General features: G+C 43.3%; 1 protein-coding gene across 1 annotated transcript; it reads left to right on the top strand.

The window, feature by feature from the left end:
* Positions 1 to 19,632: 19,632 nt before the first annotated feature.
* Positions 19,633 to 26,139, top strand: ncln (nicalin). The gene is made up of 15 exons (XM_068743650.1): positions 19,633 to 19,807; positions 20,431 to 20,621; positions 21,124 to 21,268; positions 21,359 to 21,453; positions 21,905 to 21,985; positions 22,118 to 22,221; positions 22,742 to 22,830; positions 23,506 to 23,645; positions 23,859 to 24,085; positions 24,425 to 24,512; positions 24,604 to 24,642; positions 25,152 to 25,312; positions 25,417 to 25,470; positions 25,590 to 25,668; positions 25,790 to 26,139. Exons 1-15 carry the CDS (start codon positions 19,633 to 19,635, stop codon positions 25,850 to 25,852), a joined length of 1,731 nt encoding a protein of 576 aa, XP_068599751.1. The 3' UTR covers positions 25,853 to 26,139.
* The last annotated feature ends 1,625 nt before the right edge of the window (positions 26,140 to 27,764 follow it).

Genomic DNA, 27,764 nt, shown 5'->3' with positions numbered 1-27,764 from the left:
TTAGGGTTCGATCACTGATTGCAAGATTCAACATAATGGCTCAGGATGCCGGGACATACCTGTCAATCACAAAATATATAGTCTGTTTATGAAACATTCATATGTTTGCACAAAAAGGGGCAGTAATTTATCTCGAGCTGCACTGTCTTGGATACGCGTCAGAAATCATTGCCTGTAGCCCTTGATTGAACTCTGAGGGAGTAACATTGGCCCTCATCTGACAGGCTGGACGGCCCGGGTTTGATTTTATGCACGGCCAAAGGCTCGAGGTCAACACCTGAGACTGACACTGCTTTGTTCCGGTTGTTGTCCACTTTGGACGCAAATCGGCCAAGAAATGCCGAATCAAAGCCGGGCTGCCTTTCTGCATGTTTGGTGGAGGTCGAGGAGGAAACATGGGACAGAGATCCTGCTGGTTTCTGGGCTCCACTCCTGTTCCTGCTGAACTGAGCCAGCTTTCATGCAAAACACTGATACCAGTTCAGTAGGCACGGGAGGGCACAGCCCGGACATCGCTGTTTGTGAAATCTGCATGCTGATGCAGGAGCTGCTACTCTTCACATCAGACAGGAGGGCACAGCATGCACTGTAAGAATTGGGAGAGTTGATCGTTTGCCACGCACCGCAGCTTCTATACTAGCCAGACTTACTCTTCAAAATCGGAAAAAAATTGAAAATTGGATTAGACAATGAGGAGTACAGTAGTATTTTGTTTTTGTTTTTCTACTTTCAATTTTCTATCTATAATATAAAGATATAGATAAAATATAATACAATTATGCTGATACAATGCAATTTATCAAAATATTAATATTACATGAGCTGTAAAGCAAAAATCTGCAAAACTCCAAAATCAATTAGTTTGAAATTACACAGCTCCACCTCATCGTGCTATGTATGAATTCAAAGCTCGACAGGCCTGCTGCGAAGCTTCAACATGTGATTAGAGTCCTAAAATCACAAGACAAACTGTGGAACTGTGAAATCTACAGTTGACCTGGGTGAGATTGTCCCACAGAAACGCATTCAATATATTTTTGCAGGATTGATGATTGTTGTCAGAATAATTCTTGCATGAGATAAGAGAGTTGTTGTTTCGGGGGTTTATAAAGACGGCACAGCTTGTCTCATGCCTGGTCCACATTACATAATCAAGCCTTGCATTTTGTCCACGGTAACCTTTAACACAGCATCGCACCCGCATGGGAACTTTAATCTCTGCAGTTCCCAGAGCTCCTTCCCTCCCTCTCCACCTAATCTCTCATCCGTCCTCACCTCCTCTCTCCCTCCCTTCCAAGATGATCGAGTTCTTTCCATTAAACGGAACACATCATCTCCATCGAATCAACCATTTCACCTCAGGCACTGAACTTAGCCACTGTGAACAGCACACAACAAGGATCAATGCTCACCAATTAGCTAAGCTCTGTGCCTTTAGCAAGTCACTGGCTGGCATTTTGGGAGATTCATAAAGACCTTTGAATTTAGATAACTTAATTACATTCTTATATAAATGCATATTTCAAAGCCCTAAAGGGGGAACTTGTTCTACCACAGTTATCCATGTGAGAGCCCAATTCAGCATGTAAACCTCTTGAAGCCAGTCGCAGGAGGTCGCAGCGTTTACCCAAGCGCTCCACTTTATTTGTGCCTCCACAGAAACATCCGGTGTCGGATCAAGAAGACCACATAAAAGCAACCCTCTGTGGACATAAAACATAATCACCTGCTGAGCTGTGAAAGAGTGGAAATCCCTGGCAATGTGATTTTTGTTTCTTTTTGTGCATCAAATCACGGTGCCAGGAACCCTCCCCACCACAGCCAAGGGCCCCCCGCCTGCCCGCCCTGCACTCCTCTGCCACTTCTCCAGCATCCTCCTGGGTTCCATGCAGATGTCTTTGTTCACACAGCGGCCGGGGCATCTGTGGCCTGAAAGAGGAGGAAAAACGAGAGACGTTAAGCTCATGACTCACCGAAGATTCTAAAAACAACCCTTACTAAAGACCCTAAACTGATCTGATGATAATCTATAGTCCATTTCAAACCACTCGCATCACCCTGGGATGAAACATGACACAGCTCATGTTGCTAGCAAACAATATTATGTTTGTGGGCCGTGAAGAATGACTCAGCAGACTGCTCTGCTGACGTCAGCCGTGCACAGCAGATGTGGAGTCTAATTGGAACATGCAGAGCCAGCTACCTCGTCCGTTGAAGCAGCTCAAAGAGAACACACTAGTTCTTTGTGATGGTGAAGGCAATGCAAACGGCCTGGTGATCATGCATGCACCAGGAGATCCTTGCGTCGCTTTCAGCAAATAGTAAACAAACAAAGTCGAATAGACTTGATTTGATTTTGTCTCGGTTTCATATTTAAAACAAATTGTTGTCAGGTCAGTGAGGACCGTGCGACTCGTTCTCCCACTGAAGAGAACAGAACGTTGCAGGGCGGTTTTATATTGAAAAATAAATATCTAGCTCTTTTAACGACTTCCTCCTTGTGAAATCCAAGTGCCAATGTATTACTATTAACTGTTGTTGCTGTTTATCCTGTTTTGCAAGGAAAATTCCAGACCCACCCTCACGGAGGAGGAATAATGACAGGCTTGTTCAGCAGTGAGGCGGCGGTCAGGGCTCAGAACTGGCTGTCCTTTATCAGTTTTCCAGCATCATCTTTTCCTCATAATTGGTCTTGTCTGTAAAAATGACCACAGAAACACATTCTGTGTTTTTTTAAATTAATATTGTGTTTTTAGTATAAATTATTAAATGTTAAAATGTGTCATGGCAGAGAAGATTATTATGATAATCTGTTTTCAGCTAGTTGTAACTGTTCAATTTGAATTCCTGGAGTTAAAGACACTCTCTTCAGGGTAATTGAGGACAATGCAGAGCCACATCTAATTGACTAATTTTATTATAGTCTATACACCAGTTTTAATGAACCGATCACATTAACTTGAGCCTTAATTCTGCTGCGATCCATGAATGGGTGGGAAGGACAGACTTGAGGTCTCCATTATCAGTGCATTTTGAAGCTGTAATAATTTCAAAGAAAATTCACAAGACCTGCCTTTGGAAAATGCCATACTTGTCTACACTGTTAGATGCTGTGTGTACACAAATGCAATGTCTGTTGACAGGCTCTCAATAGCATTTGTGCATCGTTTGAAAAGGAATTGGGCGTTTTCCACAGCCCTCGTGTTAACCTGCGGAGCCACAGTACATGTTGTATAAACTACGAAGGGCCTGAAGATTCCTTCCAGACAGAACGATGCATCTGCTCTGTCAGCTAGTTTTAACAGTCGCCCCGTCCCTGCTCAAAAACCATGAAAGAAATGCTCCTCTTAGACAGGATGTTTGACTGTACTTGTACTGTAACTGTACTTGTACAGCTCTAACATTCTATCTAATAAATATATTCATCATCATCATCAATCCAGATGAACATAATTTACAGCCTTGTTATTGTCAGAAGAGGCCGAAGGAGTGAACAAATCACCACATTTAGAAAACGTGCAAAGTTTGCACTCTCAGCTGAACAAAATGACGTCATTCACATGGCCTGGAGAAACTGCTTGTTGGGCAAAGGATGAAGAGGAGTAGGAGTAACATCTACACTGTAGATGCAGCGGTATTCAGGAGCCTAAACGTGTGGCATGACATCCTTTCCTTAGATATACACAAATGTTATGTCTGCTTGAAAAACGTTATTTTGTTGTTGCCTCTCTCCTTTCAAATGGGGGATTAAAAAGCAGATACTGAACATATCTTCAAGATCCTTTTTATTTTTCACAAAACCATCTCTGTTCCTAATATGCACATGCTAAAAAAAAACAAGTGCTCTCTTGAATTCTGAATCAAGGCCAAACTGATTCCAGTAATAAGCGTGTTCTCTTATCATCATCTGAAGAGTTATCTGGCCTCTATCTGTGAGAGAGGATGACATGCAGCCAAGGGCTGGAATCAGACCAGCGCTGCTGCACCAGCTCTGTCTGGAGGACTATAAACATATTTATCTTCTGAAAGCATATGAAACAAAGTACTTCAAGCTTACCTACTGATCAGCAAGAAACGGCGTGCACCAACCATTGGACAGAAAGTGACAGTAACCATTGGTTACAGAAAGAACAAGTCCAAAAAGCAACACATTTTAAAGCCCTTAAACTGATATTGTGCAGATAGAAGATCACTGTTGTTCACACTGGAGAAGAGATTTGTTCTTTCAGCTCAAGGCCCAGAGGGAGAGAGGATGAGGATTCACATTGTCTCTGGTTACAAAGAGAAACACTCTAAGCTCAGGTATCCTGCCAGCCTGACACAGTAGACGTGTCAATCATTAGGCCCAACCTACATGGTGATGCATTTGCAAGGATAGCTCTTGCTTTTTCTTTCCAGGGGTCTAGTTGTAATGTTTAAAGATGCTGAGCAGCTAACTATGGAGTAAGTATCAGTGTCTGTCAGTATTGGCAGCATATCGTGGGGAGACGAGCAACCACTCACGCACACAATCACACACTACGGACAATTAAAAGTAGTCAATACACCTAAATAGCAACGGTAAAGTCATGTGGTGAGTGCATACTTCTCCACAGTTATATTAATGGCAATGGGAGGGTCTGTGGCAGAGAGACATAAATAGAGATGGAGAGAGAGGGAGCGAGAAAGCGTGCAATGAAAATTAGAAATACAATGGACCTACAGACAAACTAGAGCATTACATTGTATTATAATGTAGTATACATCAAATAAATAACAATAACTTGATAAAAACATTTTCATAATTATTATTAAATAATCTAATTAATATTAATAATGCGTTTAACAGATTACAGGATAAGACATTCAGAGGGAGTTGGAGCCAAAGCGCTCCATATGGTGAGTCACTGCTGCATCACAGGTAAAATATATAAATCTGTCTCAAACAATTGCACCTCAGCTGGAGCGCCTGAAGGCATTAAAAAGTCATTAGTGCTTCTTGTAGGGTCTGAGCTTTATTATGTAGTTCATTATGTCACTCAGTCCCGATAAAGCAGTATGTGATGGATGATTGGCTCAGGCATAAAGCTGCAGCTTTTTCTCATGTCCCATTATCAATAATCCACTTTGCATAAAGTTAATGCAATTTGCTGGGGATGTAATTTCATGAAACATCAATCATTACTATCCTTTCCTTAGAAATGAAACCAAATATTGGGGTAAACAGATTTGGGAATATTATGTCAAAACGTCCTTGGTGCTAAATCATTTTGTAATCTTTACGGAGGCGCACCGGCTCTCTCTTTATAGGAACAATGCCGACATGAAAATGGGCGGTGGGGGGGGGGGGGGGGGCAGCCGCATTAAACCCTGGCATTGGCTGCCTCTGAATCTGATAGGGCAGTAGCAGCTATTAGCTAAAAGCAACACAGATAACATTTTGAAGAGGCTCTCAGAAGGGAACTAAATATAAAGGGAGGTGTAGTAATGTATGAAAAGGACAGACACACCAAAATGGTGCAGGCATGAAAGATAGGAGAATTTATACATAACAAATGTGAATTTCTTTGTTAGAGCAAAGTGACTGTGGAGGAAATGAACTCAGACATCCATGCTGGACTTCCGGGTTCATTCTAAGGGCAGGAGGACGTGTCAGTTCCATCTTCAGCCAACTCTAGCTAGTCTCTCACCAAACTCAACTCAACCAACCACTTTTCTTTTTCAATGCTCTCAGGGTTTAAGACAACGCCTCTGAGAACAAAAGCCTACTGTAATGTCAGGCCTTCTCACCTTTGTTTGTACTGCGTTCCAAAAGTTATGTCATAAAAAAAATACAATCTAAAAATATCAAGTGAAGGCAGCAGCAGAATCTGGTGATGTGAATTATTTAACTCAGTTGTAGGAAAGGAGAGAGGTGGAGGAGATTGGGAGAGATTCCCGGCTGTCTATGGAGAAGCATCCGTCAGGAGGGCATGTGAAGAGGCCAAAGGGAGTTGGCGTGTTTGGATCATGACCCCTGAAACCGGCTGGCTTCCTCCCACCCTAAGCATGCAATCGCTCTGTTGGCGGAGGCCTGTTTTTCTACCGCACATGGCTGCTATTGGAAGCTAAGGCTGCTGCTACTGTGTCTGCAGCTCTAAAAAAAAAAAAAAAAAGAAAGAGACAGACAGACATATGTCACCAAATGTGATTAAGAAACCAGCGTCTGACAAGCACACTGCCTAGGCCCCTTACTCGGGGAGTTTTCCGTGATGCTCTACATTTCTCTTGATTTATTATTTGTCTGTCTGTTTTTATATGAATGATTATTTGTGACAAGGCCCTACTCCAGTGCCAACGAGGCATGCTGTTTGCCACCTGGTTGGTTGTAAAAAGTTAATAAGCATTGGTGGGATTCTATCAAAGGGTCCTTCATTTGGTTTATAGTTAAGATGACTTTGGTGTGTGTGTGTGTGTGTGTGTGTGTGTGTGTGTGTGTGTGCACTGTAATTGTCTCGACTCGGACAGAAATTCTCTGTGGCAGATGCAGGGCCGGGCTGAAGGAGCTGAGGGAAACCGTGCTGTCCTGTGCACTTAAACACTCTGCAGCTGATCTGAGAGAAAACAGCAAACACACAGAGTGCTGGGCAAACCACGAGGGAGAAGAAAGCAATTTAGCTACACACACACACACACACACACACACACACAAGGGTCACACAGGTGCACCCAGGACAGAGACATGTGGTCACAATTATAAACTCTTAAAGCATCAGTCAAACCAAAATACCAAAGGTTTGTTTAGTGCTGCTGAAACAAAAAAAGAAAGCTGATTTCACTGAAGTTTTATCAATGGGGAGCAGAAAGAAAAAAACAACAACAACAAAATAGATAATTACATTTATAACTTTTTAGTAAACGTAAACCAACCATTGCCAACTGATAATAAAGTAACATCCAGCTTCAGTCGGTCTCCACATTGTTGATTTCTGGGGCTAAGAAAAACTATTTTCCTCTTATGTCCTCTTAGCTTAACCATTAACTTCAGATAAGTGTACTGGGCTCAGGAAGCAACGCTCAGGGCCAGATGGAGCCTGATGATGGAGACCTCCATTATGAGATTAAGTGTGTGACCAGTGTGATCACAGACAATCCAGATCCAGCCATGCTTAATGCTTTCCTCAAACTCAAATGTTAACTGTTTAAGTTGCTGTTTTTTTTGGTTAACTATGCTCAGCTCTGGGCGCCAGGGGCCAAACCTGGTAAGTAAACTGCATTGGTGTCACCGTTACACGTTTGTGCTTGGTCATGCTTTTGAGATTGAGTTCCATTGGAGCTCCCATTCACTCAGACTATGCTCGTCAGACATCTAGCCATGTGACAGAACACAACATGCATTCAACATACAAGCCTCTCCCAACGTGACCATTTTCACAGGGGCAAATACGTACGTACTGCAACGTATGTATTTGCAACTGCAACATACGTATTTGCAACTGCAATGTACTGCAGATTTAGTGTGACATAAGAAATTGTTTATTGTTCATGTTAATGCCAAAATTTGACAGAATTCATATACTTCACATTCCATTGTGAGCAGGGATCAAAACCCAATGCAGCTTTATTCAACTTTTATAAGGTTTTCCATTGACATGTAATTTAAAGGAATGCTGCAGCTTCAGACAAATAGATTTCATTTGTCAACCAGCGTCAACAGCAACATTAAACTAGTGAGATATCTCTGTTGAGCCAATGATGGCTGTCAAATCAAAATCTTGTTATACAAATAGATGCATTTTTCTCCCGAGTGTCATCCCAAAAATATCAGAGTCAGAATTCAACAACTGCTTTATCTCCATGGCATAAGGCTTGAAGCTTTAATTAAATCTGTCATCATCTCACCAGTCGGCTACCAACTAAAATAAAGCTGGATAACGAAGCAGAGCAACATCACATAGGAAAAACAATTAGCAACTTAGAAATGTAAAAGTTGAGTCAGAAAGGGAAAGTGTGTGAAAAAGCATGTGAGAGACAGAGAGAGAGGTATTTTTGCCACTCACCATGCCCACAGGTCCGTTTGTGCTACTGGGTGGGTCTGAGTCAGCTTAGAGTTTAGATGAGGATTTGCACAAAGAGGAAGCGTCAGTCCTCGGCAAGGACCCCACTGACCGCTTCACTGGCTAACCGAACATCTGACTGGCTAGTGACTGACTGACTTTGCCAACTGTGCAATTTCAGATCCAAAAATCAGTCGGCAGTGCAATCCTCAGAGCTCAGGACTCCCACTGAGGCCTCTCTGCGAAAGCTGTCCACTCCCGTCATGTCCTACATGTTCCAGGGCTGCTTCCCAAAAACTCCAAGCCCAGCAATGAGCACAGAGAGAGGTGGATAAATGAAGATCTCCCCCCCCCCCCCCTTGCTCCCACGCAGGGAGGAGAGGAATGGAGGCTGCTCCGTTCCCACAGAGGTCAGATGTGGAGTTAACACACCCAGCCAGCCGGCTGGTGGCTGCTGCCTGCCCTGCTACCGGAGTTGTCTCCCCTTCTCTCCCTCTTTCTCCTCCCTGCAAAGTTGATAAATCACTCCGGCGGCACAGCAGAGCACCAACCCACTCAGGCACTCACACACACGCCCCGGAGTAATAGCAGAGACAGAGAGAGACTTCCAACCAGTTGTCCCAGGAGGTCCACTGTCCATACGAGAGTCTGGAGGCAAGAGCTGGCAGTCCTCCGTCTTTCCTCCCCTCCTACCTCCATTCTTCCCTCCCACCCTCCCTCCCTCCTGGCCTCTCCTCTTTCATTCCACTCTAGTTTTTTTTTTTACAGGCTCCGCTGAGACAGTCTTATTGTGGCAATTGCATTAGTCTTTAGCGAGTGAGGAATGGCTCTTAGTGCCTAATGCAATGTTGTATCTCTCTGTCTTTGCCTCCCTTTCTGCTTATCTCTCTTCCAGCCCTCTCTCTCTCTCTCTCTAAGTTTGACTTGTACACGTACACATGCATACCTCCTCTCCTTCCTTCTTGGCATATTTTCTTCTCCTCCTGTGAGCTATCCCTTAAAGGTACACTGTCTCTCTTTGCTCTTTCATGGAGGTGCTGAGGTCCATTGAAGGAGTGCAGGTACCTGATAACCATGCAGGTACATGTAACCCCATCATACTAAGACAACGTATTACCACAATACAACACATATAGAAATGTAAAGCCTCTCATAGTTGTTAAGCCTAGAAAACGTGTGACCTTGGCAGTGTGACCTCGGCAGGTTTAGCAAATCATTAAATGTAATCCAGTCAATTTTGTGAAACCAGAAATTGAAAAAATGCCAATGCAATTGTTTTTACAAGACTGCAAAATATATGAAAAAGCACTTTTTTTTAAAAGGTTGCAAAGCTACATCCACTCATGTCGCTAAATCTCAGGCATCGTGTTCAGTAAATCACTGTGACAATAAAGCCATCTGAGCGCTGACAGCATTTCATCTGCCCTTTGACGGTGGATCGTGACAGAAGACCCAGAGGAGAAAGTCAAAATTTCTATTGACACAGCAATTTGTGTTCAAAGTGGCTTTTCTGTCCCGCTGAACTTTCATTCATTCTGCACAAAAAGTTAGTGAAGGTAAAAGGTCTTCACTTTGTTAAAAAAACAAAAAACGAATATAATGACATTGATGCACCACAGAATATGTAAAGAACAAAGTTTAGACTGTGGTACACAAGCGCAGACGTCCTAATGAGGCTTCTCTGAGGCAAAGACCCGGGCACCGATGTCTCCAAATGCTGCTCCCCGCTGTAAATCCAAAATGATTACAGGACAGCAGCTAAGATTAGACAGTATTTCAAAGAGTATTACATGTCCAGACATACCAGCCATTAATTAGACTCTTGTGTTCTCTTTGAAGTTAGATAATATCTTACAAAAGCGGTTTGGGGACGGGAACTGCAGCCCCTGCAATGTTCTTAGGGCGTTCTGTCCGTCTCACGACTCACAGCTGTGTTATCCGTGCGATCTATTGCTACCCTGCACGAAATTAGACTTCAGGGTCTTATTCCAGAATGAGTTGCCTATTTTTCTGAGCTAATGAAGCAACAGTCCTGTGATAGTCCATCGCCTAAATTAGAAAAACATATACAGTGTAGTCTAGAGTATTATCATTTACCTCTAAAGGGCCACCGTCACATTGCAGCGGAGATGAGTTGAAGCTGATTTGTTGTACTTCAAGATGTATTTTTGCATTACAGTTATGGTGGATCAATTAATTATTTTATGTGTACATAGAGGAGCATTTTGTTAATGTACATCTCATTAACAACTACATTAGTTAATTCACATTGTCTAATTCTATCAAGCATAAATAAAGCTGGATCTCATTTTGTTCAAAAAAAAAACAAAAACAAGAAGAAGAAGAAATGCTCTTTGGGTGGGCATTTGGGGGCCAGAGTTGATTGGGCGATTGGTTTGCTTGGCTGCTCGGATTAGAGTTAATCATAACCATGCATCTCTCCATTGTGTGATTGGGATGTTCAGGGAAACCGGAACAGTCGGAGAAACCTGGCAACGGTGGCGCAGGTGGTTGAGCGGGTCGGTCTATGATCGGGAGGTTGGTGGTTAGATTCCAGGCTTGGGCACATGTGTACGTTGTGTCCTTAGGCAAGACACTTCACCCGCATTGCCTGTGTGAATGAGTGAGCGATTGAATGTCGGTGGGGTCAGTGGGATTGGCAGCCTCGGCCCTGTTGCCTTACCTGAGTGATTGAATAATGCACATACAACGTGAAGCGTCTTTGAGTACCCAGAGAAGTGCTATATAAAATCAATGCATTATTATGATTATTAAACATGAGGAAGACAGATTGGTTGGTTTGTTGTGGTTACTTCTCTCGCACCAACAGCGAGCATCTGTTTGCTTTCTTCAACCCAAACTTCAGTTCAATCAGGTGGTTGTTTTTGGCCAATTCCTTATCCTTATCATCCCACTCCTTGATTGATGGCCTTATCCTGTTGCTGTGCTTCTGCTGGTCAAAGTAGGTTTTAGTTTTCTTATGCATTGAAATAAGCTTTGTAAGAACTATGAATCTCTAAGCTGGACTTTGGGAGCAGTGTTCTCCTTTATGAGAATGCGTCTCCATCTGTTCTTGTGGGAGTCCCGGAGGTTGGTCTGGAGCCTGTCCCAGCTGACAGTGGGTGAGAAACTGGACACTGTTTTTCTGGATATTTTTTTCTGTGTCGCTTGACATAATTTGGTTTCAAATTTGAAAGTAAAATCAAACCAAAGCTGACACGGCAAAACTTTGTTTAAGTGCTCACGACAAAGCCTGGAGTCGACACAATAATGACTCTGAACTTTGTCAATAACTTACATATTGTAATTGTTGCTGGGTTTTAGTTGTTGTTGTTGTTTTTTATGATTATTCCGGCCACCTACTAATCTCTTATTGACTCAGTGTGTGTTTTCCAGGCTTCAGTGTGCAGAACAGCTGACCTGTTAAAACTGCTGACTCACAGGTGGATACTTCCAAAAATGAGCAGGTAGAACCTGATGATAACAAATCAGGTTCTACTGTCCACTCTGAAAATTAAAGAAAATTAATCAGCACTAGTGAGAAAATAGTTTCAGGGGATGAAAACTTTTGTAGCACTACATTAGTCATAGATCATGTAGGTGCTGCTGTCTCAGCATGAAACAATCCATCTTTCAAGGCAGTGAGCTCATTCCTCCTGCCAAGGTGCTGATGTCGGCCTTTTTTTCATATTTTCCCACTGGTGTTTTGTTTGTTTAAATTGGACTGAAGTATACAGATATTCTAGGCAGCATAAATTAGAGCACTGGGGTGACTGATTGGGCTTTTACCTTCATATTTAGTAGCCAAAACAGTCAAGAACAAGCCTTAAAAGTACTAATGTTTGTGATTTCAGTCTGACTGGAATCCCAGTCGCAAGTCTTCTGTAATCATGAATTTTATTTTGAAATATTTAATTTAGTGTGAGTGTGTGTGTGTGTGTGTGTGTGTGTGTGTGTGTGTGTGTGTGTGTGTGTCAAATATGTCTGCAGCTGATCCACACAACCAGAGTGCAAAGAGAGGAGGGATTGACATACAGCCTGGCTGCTTGTCGTCAACTTTTCCATGTGGGCTGAAGACAGTGCCAGAGGGGATGCCATGCACGGTGCTCTGCTGGGAAATGAAACCTACGCAACAAACAAGGGAAAGAGCACAAACACAGACACAAACACAAAGTGACAATGGGCGACTATGCAGACACACATGCAAACAAGGATTTCAGTGGACAGTCAATGACAAACAAAACACTTGTACAAAGACACACACACATAACCTATGCAAATGAGCTCTAAAGGCTGGCAATTGGGAGCCCAGTTCTCTTGCCCACATCCTGTTTCCAGTGTGAGTTTGCCTCTCCTCCCAGTGGAGCAGCATGGATACTGAATAAAAAAGACATTAACGGCAGAGAGATTAGTATTGTAGATGATTTCGATTTTTCTTTTTCAGTACAACAACAATTTTCAATTGCCTCTTTTCCACAGCAGTCATTTTGATTTGGCATAGAAGAAACACTGGTGTGACTCATGACATTAACAATGGTTCAGTTACATTTTGGTCTTTGTGTGAGCCACATCAGGGAGACAGCAAGCAATAAACTGAGGCCCTAAGCATTAAGAATGTTAATAATTATACTTGTACTTTTGCTTAAAGGAGAGAATGAGCAGGTGAGATGAAGAAGATGCAAAATGGGGAAGCCAAGTTGCAGAGAATAAATTCCAAAGATAGAGGATGGACGGATGAGTATAGGTAGGCAAGAAAGACACAAATACAGTATATTGGCTGTAATGCATGAGGCCAAAGCCCAGTGGCTCTGCTTGTACCCTCATACAAGCAGAGCCACTGGCAGGCTGAAATGCTGTGGTCACATCGGGATGACACTACTGCCCTGTCCCGATGGAACAGAAGCAGCAAACTGTGGACACATGGAAGGCCAGTGCACGATGCAGTACCTTAACATACAAGACAAAAAACACAGCGGTGTTCAGGTATACAGGTGTAAATGCATATGTTTATGTAATAACTTTGTTGATCCTTTAATGTTTTATTGTGTCATCTGGTCAATATATCCCTCTGTCCATATTTGGTTTCTTAACCAAAGAACTAAAGTCATGACTCTGCATATATCTATATCTATCTATAGCAATAATGGTGCGGCTCCGACTCAGGTATGACAATAAAATGCTGAACCTCTAACTACTCCCAATTGTTCTATTTTAATAGATTGTGTGAATGACATCGCTCCTCCTGAGGAACCATCTGTTCCATGCATGGTATCCTCTGCCTGTGTGAAAAGTTATATGCTGGTTTAAGTTGCTAATGTTTTCATTGTGAGATTGTAATTGTGCTGATGTTATTCATCAGCATGGACAGAGATGATAACATGACTGTAGCATATTTACAGCAAATACCATGCCACAGTAGCTACCCTGAAGTTGTCATTCTTTAAGAAATAGTTTAAGAAAAATTATAATTCAAATGGAATCTTCACAGAGCAAAACAATTCCTGAGGGTGTGAACAAATGAATACCATAAAAATGGTAAAACTTGTAACAGAAACAATCACACACTAAAATACATTAATGAATATCGAATAAAAAAAAAATCAAATAATAAATAATATCTAAGTAGGAACAGATGTCAAATATTCTGATTTAGTTAGATCAAAAGTTTAGATTAAATAATCCAAGCTGAAACTTCAGGATATGTCAAAGATTATTATATTATGTGTCTTTTTCATTTATTGTTATTTTGCATCAATGGAGTCATTTATTTGTATTTTTATTGCTATTGTTAAATGTCGATTAATTATGTACTAAGGACTTTCAACGAAAACAAGACCGCAAGGGCTTTTTTGAAATGCTCCTCTTAGACAGGGTGTTTGACCATTTGTACTATATTACATACTACTGTTTGACTGTACTTGTACTCTAACATTCTATCTGATAAATATATTCATCAGTCATCATCATTTAGTCCTGTTCATTTCTCACACCTTGGATTCAGAACGCACGGAATCTTGTAACTGCCTTTTTCTGCTGTTCCTAATCTATCACTCCAGCACTTGAATGTTGCACACGCTGAACGTATCGCTGCAATTCATTAAAGGAAGCTCTGAAGCCCATGTAAGCCTGAGTACCGACTGAGGCAGCTGGAGGAGAGCGCTCCCCATATGCTCCTGGGCTGTTACCCACCACACTGCTGCTCCTGTGCCTGCTGCTGGTGATGGATGATCTGTGTGGGATGATGAATCAGCTCCTGTCAGGCCCTCAATGCATCCCCATCTAGTATTCAGCCACAAGAAGGCAAGAGCACCGTCACCCCTCATTGTACTTCAAACTCAGCTCAAATTCCCTCCAGCAAGGTAATTATGAACAATTATTATTGCATGACATTACTCATATCAGGTCATATTATGTAATAATGGTGTATTTTATATTCATATTGAGTATTTCCAAAGCGAACAGAACATTTAAAAGCACATAAACACACTCACAACTCGCAAATTACACATTTATGCAAAGAAAACAGTTTCCAGTTCAACATAAGGCCACACTGTTGAAAATGCAGCATTAAATTAGAGTTCCGTCGGCTTTTCAGATCTGTCAACACTTTAGACTGGTGACATAGTCTGGTGTGTATAAAATGAGTCATTACTTATTTACACAATGCATCTGCTGTTTGTTTGCTTTTTTTAAATCTTCCAACAGAACAGTGCTCAAGTGTTATCTTGGCTGGGAGAGAGAGCGCATCTTCCAAGGATGAGGCCAGATCAAAGAGCCTCTCTCTGGATACAATTCCTCACTGAGGAGGTCATTTTGGGCTCAGATGTTTAGTGTTTATGCGAGACTGTAATCATATCTGCAGCGAGATCGATTAGCTGTGGATCACTACAGAGATGTTCACGAAGAAAGCGGACAAAACATGTGCTGAGGAAGGCTAACTTCACACGAGTCTCAGCGTGAGAACAAACAGCAACAGACGGAAACCATTCGCTCTCTCCTGCGTGCCCTGATCCAGATTACTTCCTGAAGGTTCAGTAGGATTTAAATCACACACACCCCTCCCCCCCTCTTTCCCTGCTCCCGCACTTTCGTGCATCTGGCAGACACCAGCCGATATTTATGTTCATAGCAAACAATGAATCCACAGGGGAGAGAGAGAGAGTGATATAGGATGACACAGGCTGTGTGGCTCCATTCTGTGATGGTTTGCTGGCAGATATTGGACTTCTCTCATAAATCTCGTCAAGCAGGCTGGATGGAAGAAAACCTCAAGCAGCCCTCTCGGCCCTCTGCATCACCCTCACAGCAGCTCAGCCAATTACAAACCAGATGTGGCAAAATCCCAGGGATCAGGGCTCTGTGATTGGAGCGGATCAGCGTGTCACCACATTCGGATTGATTCTGACTCTTGATATGCTCGCTCAACCAACTTTCATCATATTTGATAAGCTACTGAGCTCTAAATGAGCCCCATTTGATTGATTCCTGAGTCTGACCGTCTGATCAAGCTAAACCTGGCCTGTAATCAGACAGCCATTAGGCCAATCAGGCGGGCACACACCCAAAACAAACAGCAGGAGGGTGCCGGAGGGACAGTTCTCCTGCAGGTCCAAACCGATCCGCGGAGGAGGAGGCCGCCTCGTGACTTTTTGGTGTTTAAGCTAAATCACAGCCAGCACACATCCTACTTCTGTGGGCCTGCAAAATGGCTCCATTCTCTCAGTCGACCCCCCCCCCCCCCCCTCTTCTTCTCCCTGTCTCTTGAACATTCTTGCTCTCTCTCTTCCTCTCTCTCCCTCTCTTCAAGGTCTCTAACACTCCCCTTCGGTCAGTCTGTCTGGCTCTGAGGAAGGCACCGTGGGAGTTTAATTGCCTCATATTTCCATGAAGCCAAGTTCATTACATTAGCATCTCCGGCCCACGCTGTACCTCTAGCCTGCTGCAATTTGGTTTTTATGCATTTAGAATCGCGGAGAGAGACGCTCTCTCAGCTGGGGGAGAGAGAGAAACAAAGTGATGAGGAAAAGGTCAGAGGCGCTGACTCACTGTAAACATAATATTCAAAGGGGTGGAAGAAACTATGGAATGAATTAGAACCAAGATAAATAGTCACACTCTGTTATCAGTCACGAACGGCCTGATGGTTTGGTTCTTCAGATAGTTTCTGGAACAGCCGGCTGATGCGTACCTCCACGACTGTCACTGAAACTGAGTTGTAAAATGCATTTCATCACACATTGAACATAGCGCACGTTTAGACGATGCCATCATCGTCGTTATGACATCGGTTTATCTGCCTTTCCCAGCAGTCAACGGGAGAGGCTCCCTGAAGAAGCCGCCAGTTCATTGTAGGGCGAATTAGTACATTATTATAATTAATTCATCTTGAAAAGAAAACTTATGATGTATGATATGATCCACTGAGTTTTAAAGGGTTTTAAGTATAAGTTCTAGTCACTGACTTTATAAACCATCAAACATCGACCAAATAACTGAATACCCTGATGAACACCAGCGAAGCTGGGACTGCCTCATGACCTACAAAGCCTGCCTCCTGGAGCAGATGTTCCATTTAAGATGTGGAGATGGAGACACATCTGGTCTGGAAGAGAGGAAGATCCATCTGTATGATTGAAGCAGGAAGGAAAGGAACAACGAGAGGAAACAATGTTGCAGGAGAATCATGGAGCCCTTTGATCTTCACTACAGTGGAAAGAAAGTAACTTTATGAATGGAGCTACTGCAGAACATTAGAGATACATTCATAGAGTAGGACACACACACACACACACGTTTTACACATTTAAAACAGCTTAGGCTCATATTGACTCCAATGCATTCAATGTGTGTTTAGCTTATTGAAGTTGTGAAATATGAAGTAAAGAAAAAAAGTGAACTATTATTTTTTGAATGACAAACATTGAATGGGGTCAAATTGATCCCAAGGATAAAGGGAGATCAAAATTCCACTGCAAAATTAGCTGACATGTCAGGCCCTCTTCAGTTCTACTAAATAGCATTTAATCAAACTAGCAAAGACTTTAAGGTAAAGAAAGAAAGAAAAGCCGCTCCCATCACTATGCTTCCCTTCCCAGCATTGTACAGAAAGTGATTGCCACACACACACACACACACACGTTTACATGCGTGTCTTCATTCATGAAATGTTCTCTGTTTCCTCACTAATGTACAGTATACACATTACTGACAGTCATTACACTCCCCTCCGTGTCACAAGCCGGGACTTCTCAATTTCACCAATTTGTGTGTAAAACATTAGAGAAGAGTACAAATGTGAAAATGAGCTTCTAAGAAGTATGTGTTGAAAAATTGTGAACTCTGTAGCAATTTAGAGACAATATGTACCCTTAAACCTTTGTGAAATGACTTTGGTGATTTTGTATGAAAACTACAAGCCACAGCACTTCGTTGATGAACTGTAGAGAATTATTGAGAAAAAGGGGAGAAGAGCAAAGACAGGGGAGCCCAAATAGAAAGGTAAAACACAACACGGTACGTTGCAAGAGCAAGTCAAGAGCAGAAAGCAAGTGGAGGAAGCAAAAGAGAGAGAAACTGGCCAGCATGAGTGAGTGTCTCTGAAAGTGGATATGAAGGCGGATGACCGCATTAACAAAACCTAATGGAACGGCTGGCTCCAAGAGCCCTCGTCATCCATTATCGGACTGTTGCTGTGCACCGTCTCACCGTCTCAAAGGCTGTAGCTCAACTGTCCCTTTTCTTTTGTCTAATTTCCACCGACCTTAATGAAAATGATTGGTAAATCAATTGCAAGGGCCGATATTGCATCCAGCAAGCCTCTGGCTACAAATAACTATAAATCATCAGGAGAGAAAAGAATCGAATGATGATCATATTTTCTATTGAGACGCAGCCATCATCCTGGCACGCTCAGCCGATCCATCAGCGCCAGGTCATGTGGAGAACACACAGTTGCACTTCAAGACATCTCAAATTACTTTTTATGTTCTGTGCAAGTATTTCATTTCTTTATTGAAATCCCAGCTGACCTCTTAGAACCAATCTTTGGTTTCCCGTGAGCCGTGATTCTGACCTTCCGGGTTGCAAGTGTTTGAGCAAGCTTACTGTGTGGAGAGAAAATGGCAGCATCCTGTGAGAAACGGAAGGCAACAGTGAGCAACTTACACAGGCACGCTGCACAGAAATGGCATACTTATACTTTTAGGTGGCTAATCGCCCGTTAATCTGTGGGACACCCACACACACACACACACACACTGACTGTATCTTTTGTGTGGTCGCACAGAAATGGGGCTTTTCTGTGGCTGGAGGTCAGTGCAGAGGCCGGTCTCATTCAGGACATTCCCAGGAGCACTGGAAACAAATGAGGACATCGAACAGCTCATCTATTGTGTGTGACCGTGTGTCTATGAAAGAATAGGAGTCTTTGCTATAACATATTTAGAAATATATTTCTTTTTTTACTAAGCGACTGTGTCAGTTGATCTATATCATAAATATGTTCAACACTATGCTTTCTTTGTCAGCAGATATCCAAACAATAATTTCCCAGTAGCATGAAATCATCACAAATGGTTTCAAAGTCAGCATTGGTTTGACGATTTGCTTGTCGTTTCACCAACGGGACCGTGGATTACTCACACAGCAGGAAATAATGACGCAGAGGTCCATTAAGTTGGATGGCAGGACATCATATCAGAATTTATCTGCCACTTAGTGGAGCAGCGCTGGGAACGAGAGACAAGGAGGAAGACGAATATTATGTCCAGCTCCTTCTTATTCCTTAACAGTGCCTGGAAATTGTCACTCATAAACAAGAATATATTTAAGCATAATATCGATGTGATATAATGGCAGATGTGTTTTGATATGATTGTGGTTTCATATTATTACAGTTTTTCCTCAGTCGCTTTGCTTATGTCATGTCAGTCAAAACAAACTATACTTATGGATGCCAATAAATGGTTCCCAATAAAACTAATACCTGGAGTGGTGAGTCCCTCTGCATGACTCTGCTGTGAGTCTGCTTTTGACTGACATGACATAACCAAATTATAATGTTATAAAACAGAATTGTATGAAAAGAAATACATGTCCAAAAGCATTTGCAATTTGTTCAGAGGAAGGAGAAATTGCTACTGTGATGTGCACAAATGACTAAATGTTATTACATAAACTCATATTTATGATCATTTTAATTCTGAACCGAGAAAAGCACCAAGGCGGCCGAGAAAAACTGCAGCAATCTATTTCTAATGAGCCTTTTCTGCGTTGTATAGCGCCATCTAGTGTCACTGATCAAAACACGGTCCTTCAACTTCAGCTGCCCGAGAAGATGCCTGATGAACCGTGATTCAACTCTGATTTAAAGATGTCATCACATTTTGAATAAAAACATGCATTTTAACACATAGCACGTCCTATTACCGAATTATTATAAACTATCAATATTTCTGTATTTGTTCTAGTCCCAGTGCCAGAGTTAGGGGTTGTCCATTTATTTGCCGGATCACAATTACTCACCACAGCTGGGATTCCTGGCTAACCAGTTGCTGAGCGCTTTGACAGCTGAAAGTACTGCGTTGCCCATTGCTGTGTGCTGAACACAATCGCCACGATGTTCGAGGAGGCCAGCGAAGTGTTCGATAACATGTTTAAATCGTCTTTTCCCCTCACCTTTATTGTGTTTATCCCGGCTGTGCTCATCCTGGTGTCGCCGCTGCCGGCCGAGGCGGCGCATGAGTTCACGGTGTACCGCATGCAGCAGTACGACCTGCAGGGACAGCCGTACGGTGAGCGCCGTTTCTGCGTTCTAACGCGGCGGAGGGAATGCGAGCGGGCCGCTACTGCCAGTTTGAATTAGCCTCGTTTGTGTCGCTGGATAATTTCCTGTGGTAACATTTAAAATGACAATGCAGGCTAGCGCTGTCAAGCTAGCTGCTAACATAGCATAGCTTCGCTTGCATGCAGAGCGAGGCTAGCTGACCTCCCCGAAGCATGTCGGCGTTTCTCTCAAAAGGAAATGCAAAAGTCATTTTAAAGTGTGTGGCGGAAGCCTTGACGTGCTTTTTTTAATCGTTTTGAATTGTTATTTTCTTGTGAGCAGCCCAGGACTGAGCTCCGGAGCCTATGAAGCGTTTTGACTGTATCTGTGTAACTTAATTCAGCATCAATACAACTTTAGTTGAAATGTCAAAAGCGTGATGCGTTGTCATGGTTACTTTAATAGACATTAGCAGAACATTATTGCAACACAAATACAGCATAATTATTTTGTTATGGTTTGCGGTTAGAATTATTTCCCCTCATTAATGCTTGTCACTTGTCTTTCAGAACAATTGCGTTAGATTGTTGATAATCTTTCCATCGCCATAGAAACCAGAAGCATTGCGTCTTAACGGATTTCTCCTTTCAGGCACCAGGAACGCCATCCTGAACACGGAGGCTCGGACCGTGGAGGCGGAGGTTCTGAGTCGTCGCTGTGTCATCATGCGGCTGGCAGACTTCTCCTATGAAGAGTATCAGAAAGCCTTACGCCAGTCTGCCGGGGCTGTGGTCATCATCCTGCCCAAGAACATGTCCGCTGTGCCCCAGGACATAGTGCAGGTGATTCCACGCTTACGCACAAGGAGTATGAATTTAAAAAGTGCATGTGAACAACTTTAGTGTTTCGCGGGCGCTCGCACTCTTTCGAATAGTCTCTGTTCAACTTTGTACCGGCCGGTGAGGAACTATGATACGCTCTGATGGGCCAGATCCAGAGAGGGAGACCTCTGAAAACGTCCTGAGCTTGCAGAGATTAATATCATCCGCGTGAGGCGGGTTCTGATCGAGTTCTGATTGATTGGACTCGCCTGCTTTATCCGTCGGATCATTATTCTTTCTGGAAACAAGTAGCACACATTTGATAACTAATATGTTTGTATATGTTAAAAACAACTTTCTGCTAAATTATTTGAGGAGTTTTCTTTTTTTCATTAGGATTCTTTTAAGGTTCCGTCCGTCTAAATCCCCGATTCTCATGAATAAGGCTACGTCTGTGGGGTTCGAAGGAGATTATCAGAGTTAATCTGATTCTGATGCTTGTTAATCTGTTCATCTTGTGCAGCAGTTCATGGAGCTGGAGCCTGAGATGTTAGCCACAGAGACCATCGTCCCCGTCTACTTTGCCGTGGAGGACGATGAACTGCTGTCCATCTACACCCAAACCCTGACCTCCTCCTCTTCACAGGGCGCGTTGTCAGCAGCTGAAGGTGGAGAACCTTGTTTGGATTACAAGCACAGATGAAAGGGCAGCATATTTGGCGTGATCCGATCCGAAGTTTCCTTTTGTTCCTCCGCAGTGCTGCTGCACACGGCCACAGCCAATGGCTTCCAGATGGTCACCAGTGGAAGTCAGAGTAAAGCCGTCAGCGACTGGGCCATCACCAGTTTAGAGGTGAGGGACCTGGCAGGACTTGAACATTCTTAGCGCGAGTTCAAATCATGGAAACATAAAGGTCCTCGGTTAAATTCCTCCTGGGGGGCTTTGCAGAGTTTATATGTTCTCCCCTCGTGCCTTCATGGGCTTTCTTTGGGTTCTCCGGCTTCCTCCCGACGAACATGGAACTGGTGAATTGATCACTCTAAATTTTCCGTAGGTGTGAGTGGGTGTCTGTCTTTTTCTGTGTGACCTTGTGATAAACTGGTGACTTGTCCAGGGTGTAACCCCCCCCTCCCCACCTCTTAGCAGTAGTCAGCTGGGGACAGGCTTCATCATAACCCACGACCCAAATTCATGCTAACAGCCTCAGATTTGTTACGCGCGGTAGCATGAATGAATCCGACGCCCCGGGTCATTCTACTCGTCAAACGTTTTTATGTTTCTGTCTCATCTCTTTATCCGTCAGGGCCGTCTGGCCGGAGTCGGAGGAGAAGATCTGCCCACTATCGTCGTGGTCACTCACTATGACTCGTTTGGTGTTGCTCCGGTACGTTCGCTGCTCGTCTTCTCGTTTTAGGAGCGTGTTGCGTGTTTAGCCCCTGAAGTTCTGTTAAATTAAACCCCCTCATTTCTTCTCAAAGTAATCCGAGAGTGCGTTCTTGTTGTTGTTGTCGTCCAGTGGCTGTCGTATGGAGCGGACTCCAACGCGAGCGGAGTGTCCATGTTATTAGAGCTCGCTCGTCTCTTCTCCAAACTTTACACATACAAGAGGACGCACGCTGGGTGAGAAACGATGCTGCCGAGAATGTTTTCATGATATCATTGTGCATTCCTGACTGTGTCCTCTTATTAAATACATTATGTCGACAAAAACGCGTGCATTGTGCACATGATGAGCTGCAGAAGTACTATTGATTGCTGATCCGAGTGGTTTATTCTAACCGTAAGATTTATCGGGTTAGTGTGCTCAAAATGCTTTCTGGGGGCTTTGTGGGGCATTACCTGAGCACTCCACCACCCAGAAGAATTACCCTGGGGTGTGTTAAACATTTAGAGCAGTCGATAATAGGATGCGTCGACATGTATTTAGTAGCCGAGTGGAGGAACTCGCTTCTTGCAGAGAATGCTGAGTGAGGGACTTCTGGACTTTACGGTAAATTATTTTTTGGTTTGAGCTTTATTTGTTAATTGTTACTCTGATATTCACTCTTTACTCCTTTAGTCTCTATTTCCAGGCTTCCATGCGCACCGTCCCTCAGATGATGCTTCCTGTAGATCTGACCCGTTGATGTTCTGTGTTTAGGTACAATCTGCTGTTCTTTGTATCTGGTGGGGGGAAGTTTAACTACCAAGGCACCAAGCGGTGGCTGGAGGACAACCTGGACCATACAGGTATTGATCAGTGGTCCAGTACGATACTGATAGGTGTGATCAGTTTCCTTCACTTGGAAATGGTTGATTTGATAATTTGTCCATTTTTGTATAAATGTATCTCACTGATTGGGGTGGGGTTCAATAAGTTTCTCTTCTCCCCCCCCCCCACTCTATTTCGAGCATCAGATAGGCCTAATTGTTTGTCTTATGGACTGTACAGCTTTTTTTTCTTCATAATCTATTTTATTTATTTTTCTTTGGCCACGAAACTGCTCAAAATAAATTTTGCGTTTGAAAATTCCCGACTACCTTTATTTAAAAAGTTGCTGAAAAGTAAGAATGAATAGAAACATTGAAGTGCAGTTTATTCTATGGAGCTGTATGCTTTGATTTGGACAATATTTCATTACATCTGTTCAGAGGCACGGTCCCGCTGTGAATTGTTCAGAATTTGGAAAACACAAACTCCCATTGAGCCGCTCACAAGAGGCAGTGATGATAAAGTCTTCAACCCACTCGCAGAGGAAACGCAGAGAATAAAGCTCAAGATCACTTAACTGAGCTTGGTTTACAGAGATTATGTTTGTTTTTAATTATGTTGACGTCTTGATTTCAGGATATAATATAAAATAAAAATGAAAACTCGCTTGTTAACGTTGTTATCTCCACGCTTCGCTCTCTGTCTGTCTTTAGACTCCAGTCTCCTGCAGGACAACGTTGCTTTTGTCTTGTGTCTGGACACTCTGGGGAATGGAGACTCTCTGCACCTCCATGTGTCCAAACCTCCCAAAGAGGGAACTTCTCAGTATTTTCTGCTCAAGGAACTGGAGATGGTAAGAGTTTAAAAAAAATCATGAATGCCAACCTACGGCTACACTTTGATTCGTGAATATTAGTTTTAAAAAAAAGTGTCAAATCCTGTTTAACAGATGCCCTTGAGCCCGTTTTTTTTTTTCTTTTAACACTTGAAGCTTTTCCACGTGCGGAGATCTAGAATCAGTTTTGCTTAACTTCCACTGCATTATGTTTATATTTCTACCCCTCAGGTGGTCGCCAGTCATTACCCAGAGGTCAAGTTCTCGATGGTCCACAAGAAAATCAACCTGGCCGACGACATGCTGGCCTGGGAGCACGAGCGCTTCGGGATCCGCCGGTTACCTGCTTTCACATTGTCCCATCTGCCGTCCCACCGCCTGGCACAGCGTTCCAGCATCATGGACGTGCGGTCAGTGTCCCCCTCTTCTCGCCACGGAGCGGGAGAGCCCACTACTGGGTGGGTTCATTACTGCAAGTCTCTGAATCATCGGCATCATTGTAACTGCTGGTCATCTTCATTCATGCCATCGGTGCACGTCCTTATAGACTCGTTCCTTTCCCCTTCTTCTGACCCATCGAGGTCTGTCGCATCACGTTACAGCCCTTGCGGTTTCACTTTTGAGGCATCACTCGATTGGATGTTTGCTCACTATTATCTCCTGCATTTCGGCCCACCATGTAAACTGTTACTGGCTTCCTCTTCCCCTTCTTCCTCAGGGTTTGTCGTTTCTTGATGGAGGCTTTGGTGTATTTCACTTCCTCTAACGGGCTTCGCATGTATGCGTGTGTCTTACAGGCCTCATGTCGATGTGCAGAAACTCGGCAGGAACACCAAAGTGGTGGCAGAGGCGCTGGCCAGGGTCATCTACAACCTCACTGAAAAGGTAAAGGCCCAGAAGGAGACGGTGTGTTGACATTTGACTCTTCCCACTTGTTATTTTCATGCGGCATGTTGGTTGTTCCTGCAATCCACAGGGGGCCCCGAGAGATCTGCAGATCTTCACGGAACAAATGGTGAGTCACGGAATTCTGCCGGTCAGTTGAGCATCCGTTTGCAGAACTGTCTAATCGAAGGATTTGCAGAAGAGAAACCATCGCAGCTGTTGATATAGAATCTGGTACTACAGATGAAATGAGCACGGAGTCTTTGTCCAAGATTTTTGCCCTTAACAGAGGACAGCTGAAGAGGAGGGGGGCAGTGCTTGCTCTTGTGGGTGAAGTTTGGTTCCGTCTTTCCCTGCTACTCCTGTAAATCTGGCGCTATATAGATGGAATTGAATCAACAAATCTCAGTTTAAGTAGTGCTGATTTATTAAACTGTTTCGCGTGATGTAATATGTGTATGGCTGTATTTTATCGTATTGTATGCGTTTGTGTTTTTTCTATTACAATGCAGCCGTCATCACACTCCGTCCTCGTGTCTGGCGGTTCCGGTTTCTGCAGCTTCGTGGCCACTGAAGTGGCTTCGATCTCTGTTATCTGTTATCTGTCGTGCTACAGTGTCTGTCCCGTCACATCAGCAGGTCCAGGAGGAGCAGCTCTCGGCGGTGGTGGACTGGCTCACGGCTCAGCCCCGCGCTGCTCAGCTGGTGGACAAAGACAGCAGCGTGGTGACCACACTAGAGTATCATCTCGGACACTACCTCAAAGATGTCAAGAGACACTATGTAAAAGCTGACAAAAGGTAAAGAAACGGGTTAAATTTCAAAGTGTCTTTCCAGAAAAGCATTGCGGCATGTTGTATCGTTCATCCATTCTTATCAGATTTGGGTTTTGTTTTTCTTTCAGGGATCCAGAGTTTGTATTCTACGACCAGCTGAAGCAGACGATGAATGCTTACAGGTATGTTTTGAGCTCTTCTCCCTCTCTGAGCTCACAGCTGTCGGTCCGCTTGCTCTTGTTCTGGGTTTCTCACACCGCTCCTCTGCTCTCCTTTACTCCTCGTCGCTCTGGTGACTCAGAGTGAAACCTGCCATCTTCGACTTGCTGCTGGCCGTCTGCATTGCGGCCTACTTAGGCGTGATGTACCTGGCTATTCAGGTAAGTCATCTTAAAGCAGAAACATATTTGACAGGAGGTGATTCCGTGTCAGATATTTTTTCTTTCAGTCGATTGCGTCTGGAAAGATGACATGAACACCTTTTCTTTTCCCCTTTTACAGAACTTTGGCGTCTTGTACAGTGTTGTTCGCAGGATCACCCAACCAAAGACAAAGGTCCATTAAAGTGAACAGTGATTTTTCTTCTTTTTTTTTTTTTTATTTAACCCCCCTTTTTCTTTCAATCAAGAAACCCGAACCAGTAAGAACTGACTCTGGGTCTATCCGATGTTCTCCTGATGATTTTTAAACCAGCAGAATCACTTCCTTTTCCTTGGTCTTGGTCCTCTATGGTGAACTATGATGTCGGCTCCAGCCCTGCTGCCAGCTTAATCCCTTTGGCGTCACGGACCGGAATATTCAGGAATCAATTTGCACTCCCAGATGTTTTGTTTCTGATAATCTCCCGTGTTTGATACATGTAATGTTATTTGACTCGTGTGAGGGGGGTGCAGAGCTCTTGAGGTCTGGATGAGTCGAAGTGAATTTCGTTTGCGATGCTGCTGTAAAACCGATCGCTCTCCATTCCTCTGTCCAGCATACTGGCTAGTGAACGTTCTGTCGAACTGATGTCGTCTCTGGCAGCTACGAGGAGAAACCGAGCACACAGTTTGACCCATCGTTTCTTTTCTCTAGAGATTCATTCACCGACCTCGTGTTTATAGAACAGATTCACGTATTGATCAGTAAATTGTCACTAGTTATCCTCTCTCTTCTTAAGTCCAGGAACCGGTCCCGTGCATGAACCACCGTCTGATCAACAGCATTAGGAAGTATTTGGTTAGTTCTGAAATCTATTTGAAGTTTCAGATGCCTTTAAAAAGAGGCAGCTTTTGCAGAAACTAGTGTGTCCTCTGTTACCTCATGGCGCTAACAGATTGTCTACGATGTGGAATATTAACCATTCTGTTGCATTTTTGGTACAGAAGACAATTAATATAGTAATATTAAAATTATGTTGATCCAATATTTTAATGTGAAAGAAAAATGCATTTGGTGCTTAATGATAAAATTGGACGAGTTACTTTTAACACTTATTAAAGTTGGGACTGCGCTTCCGCAGCCAGATTGGCTTGGGGTACCTGGGGGGTAAATCACGTAGAGGGCAGCAGCCCCAGATGACTGTCACGGAGCAAAGGGTTAAAGTGTATTTAAAAGGCCTTGAAGCCAGTATGGAGACGAGAAATGATCAGTGGCTGAAAACATTCACTGACAAATGGGCGTGCAGCTTCTCCTTGAAAGGCTCGGTGACGGCTACTCCTAGTGCAAACGTTCACCGATAACCTCTGAATAAACTGAAGTCCCGGTTACATAATCCTGATTCCATCGGCTTGGTGGAATGCAAAAGGTCCTTTCCAGATCAACCTCGCTTGTACGCCCTGATTAAAATGTCTCGTTCTAGAAATTTTAAGCACATTTTGCTTTTCTGTCATAAGTTTTTTTCTTTTCTGATGGTGTGTGAACTTTGTCTTATTTTTACCACCCAAATGTTCTTCAGAGTCGAGATGGAAAAGAAAATCATTCTGGTGATTCTGAAAGTTCACCTTTTCTTGTATATCAGGTCACGTATACGGAGCGTGTCCAGCACGATGTACAACACGAGATAAAACCGTCACTCCTTTTTCATCAGTGGAAAACGTGCTGAATTTGACCTCCTGCCGATGTGCAGTGATGTGATTTGATCAGTCATTTTAAAGCCTTGTGATCTGGGTCACGTCTGCAGTGCATTGGATTTCTTGAAATGGGAAATGATACAAAGGGTGTTTAATGGAAGGGGCAAAGTATCTTAAACATTTCATGCAGTATTGCTCAACCGTTTTTCTTTACCTTTGTCTCGCATCGTTGTGGGTGATTGATGGTTGTTTCTTTGTATTTTCCGTGTCGCTGCATGACCTGTGTCTCCTGCCCACCAAGTCTACATTATGTGATTTCTTTTTTTTTTTTTTTTTTTTTTACACCAACACAAGGGGAAATACTGTGTGGTTCAGGTGGATATTTAATTTATTGAAGCAGTTTACCTCTGTGTAAAATGAACTCT

Source organism: Brachionichthys hirsutus, chromosome 9 (assembly GCF_040956055.1).
Source record: "Brachionichthys hirsutus isolate HB-005 chromosome 9, CSIRO-AGI_Bhir_v1, whole genome shotgun sequence".
Taxonomy (NCBI): domain Eukaryota; kingdom Metazoa; phylum Chordata; class Actinopteri; order Lophiiformes; family Brachionichthyidae; genus Brachionichthys; species Brachionichthys hirsutus.
This window is presented reverse-complemented; position numbering and strand designations above follow the sequence as displayed.

Excerpts from the sequence above, each read along its gene's own strand:
- ncln (XM_068743650.1), top strand. The coding sequence starts at position 19,633 with ATGTTCGAGGAGGCCAGCGAAGTGTTCGATAACATGTTTAAATCGTCT. Across the intron at positions 24,086-24,424 it reads GCGGGAGAGCCCACTACTGG|GCCTCATGTCGATGTGCAGA; the intron begins GTGGGTTCATTA and ends TGTGTCTTACAG. Across the intron at positions 25,669-25,789 it reads TGATGTACCTGGCTATTCAG|AACTTTGGCGTCTTGTACAG; the intron begins GTAAGTCATCTT and ends CCCCTTTTACAG.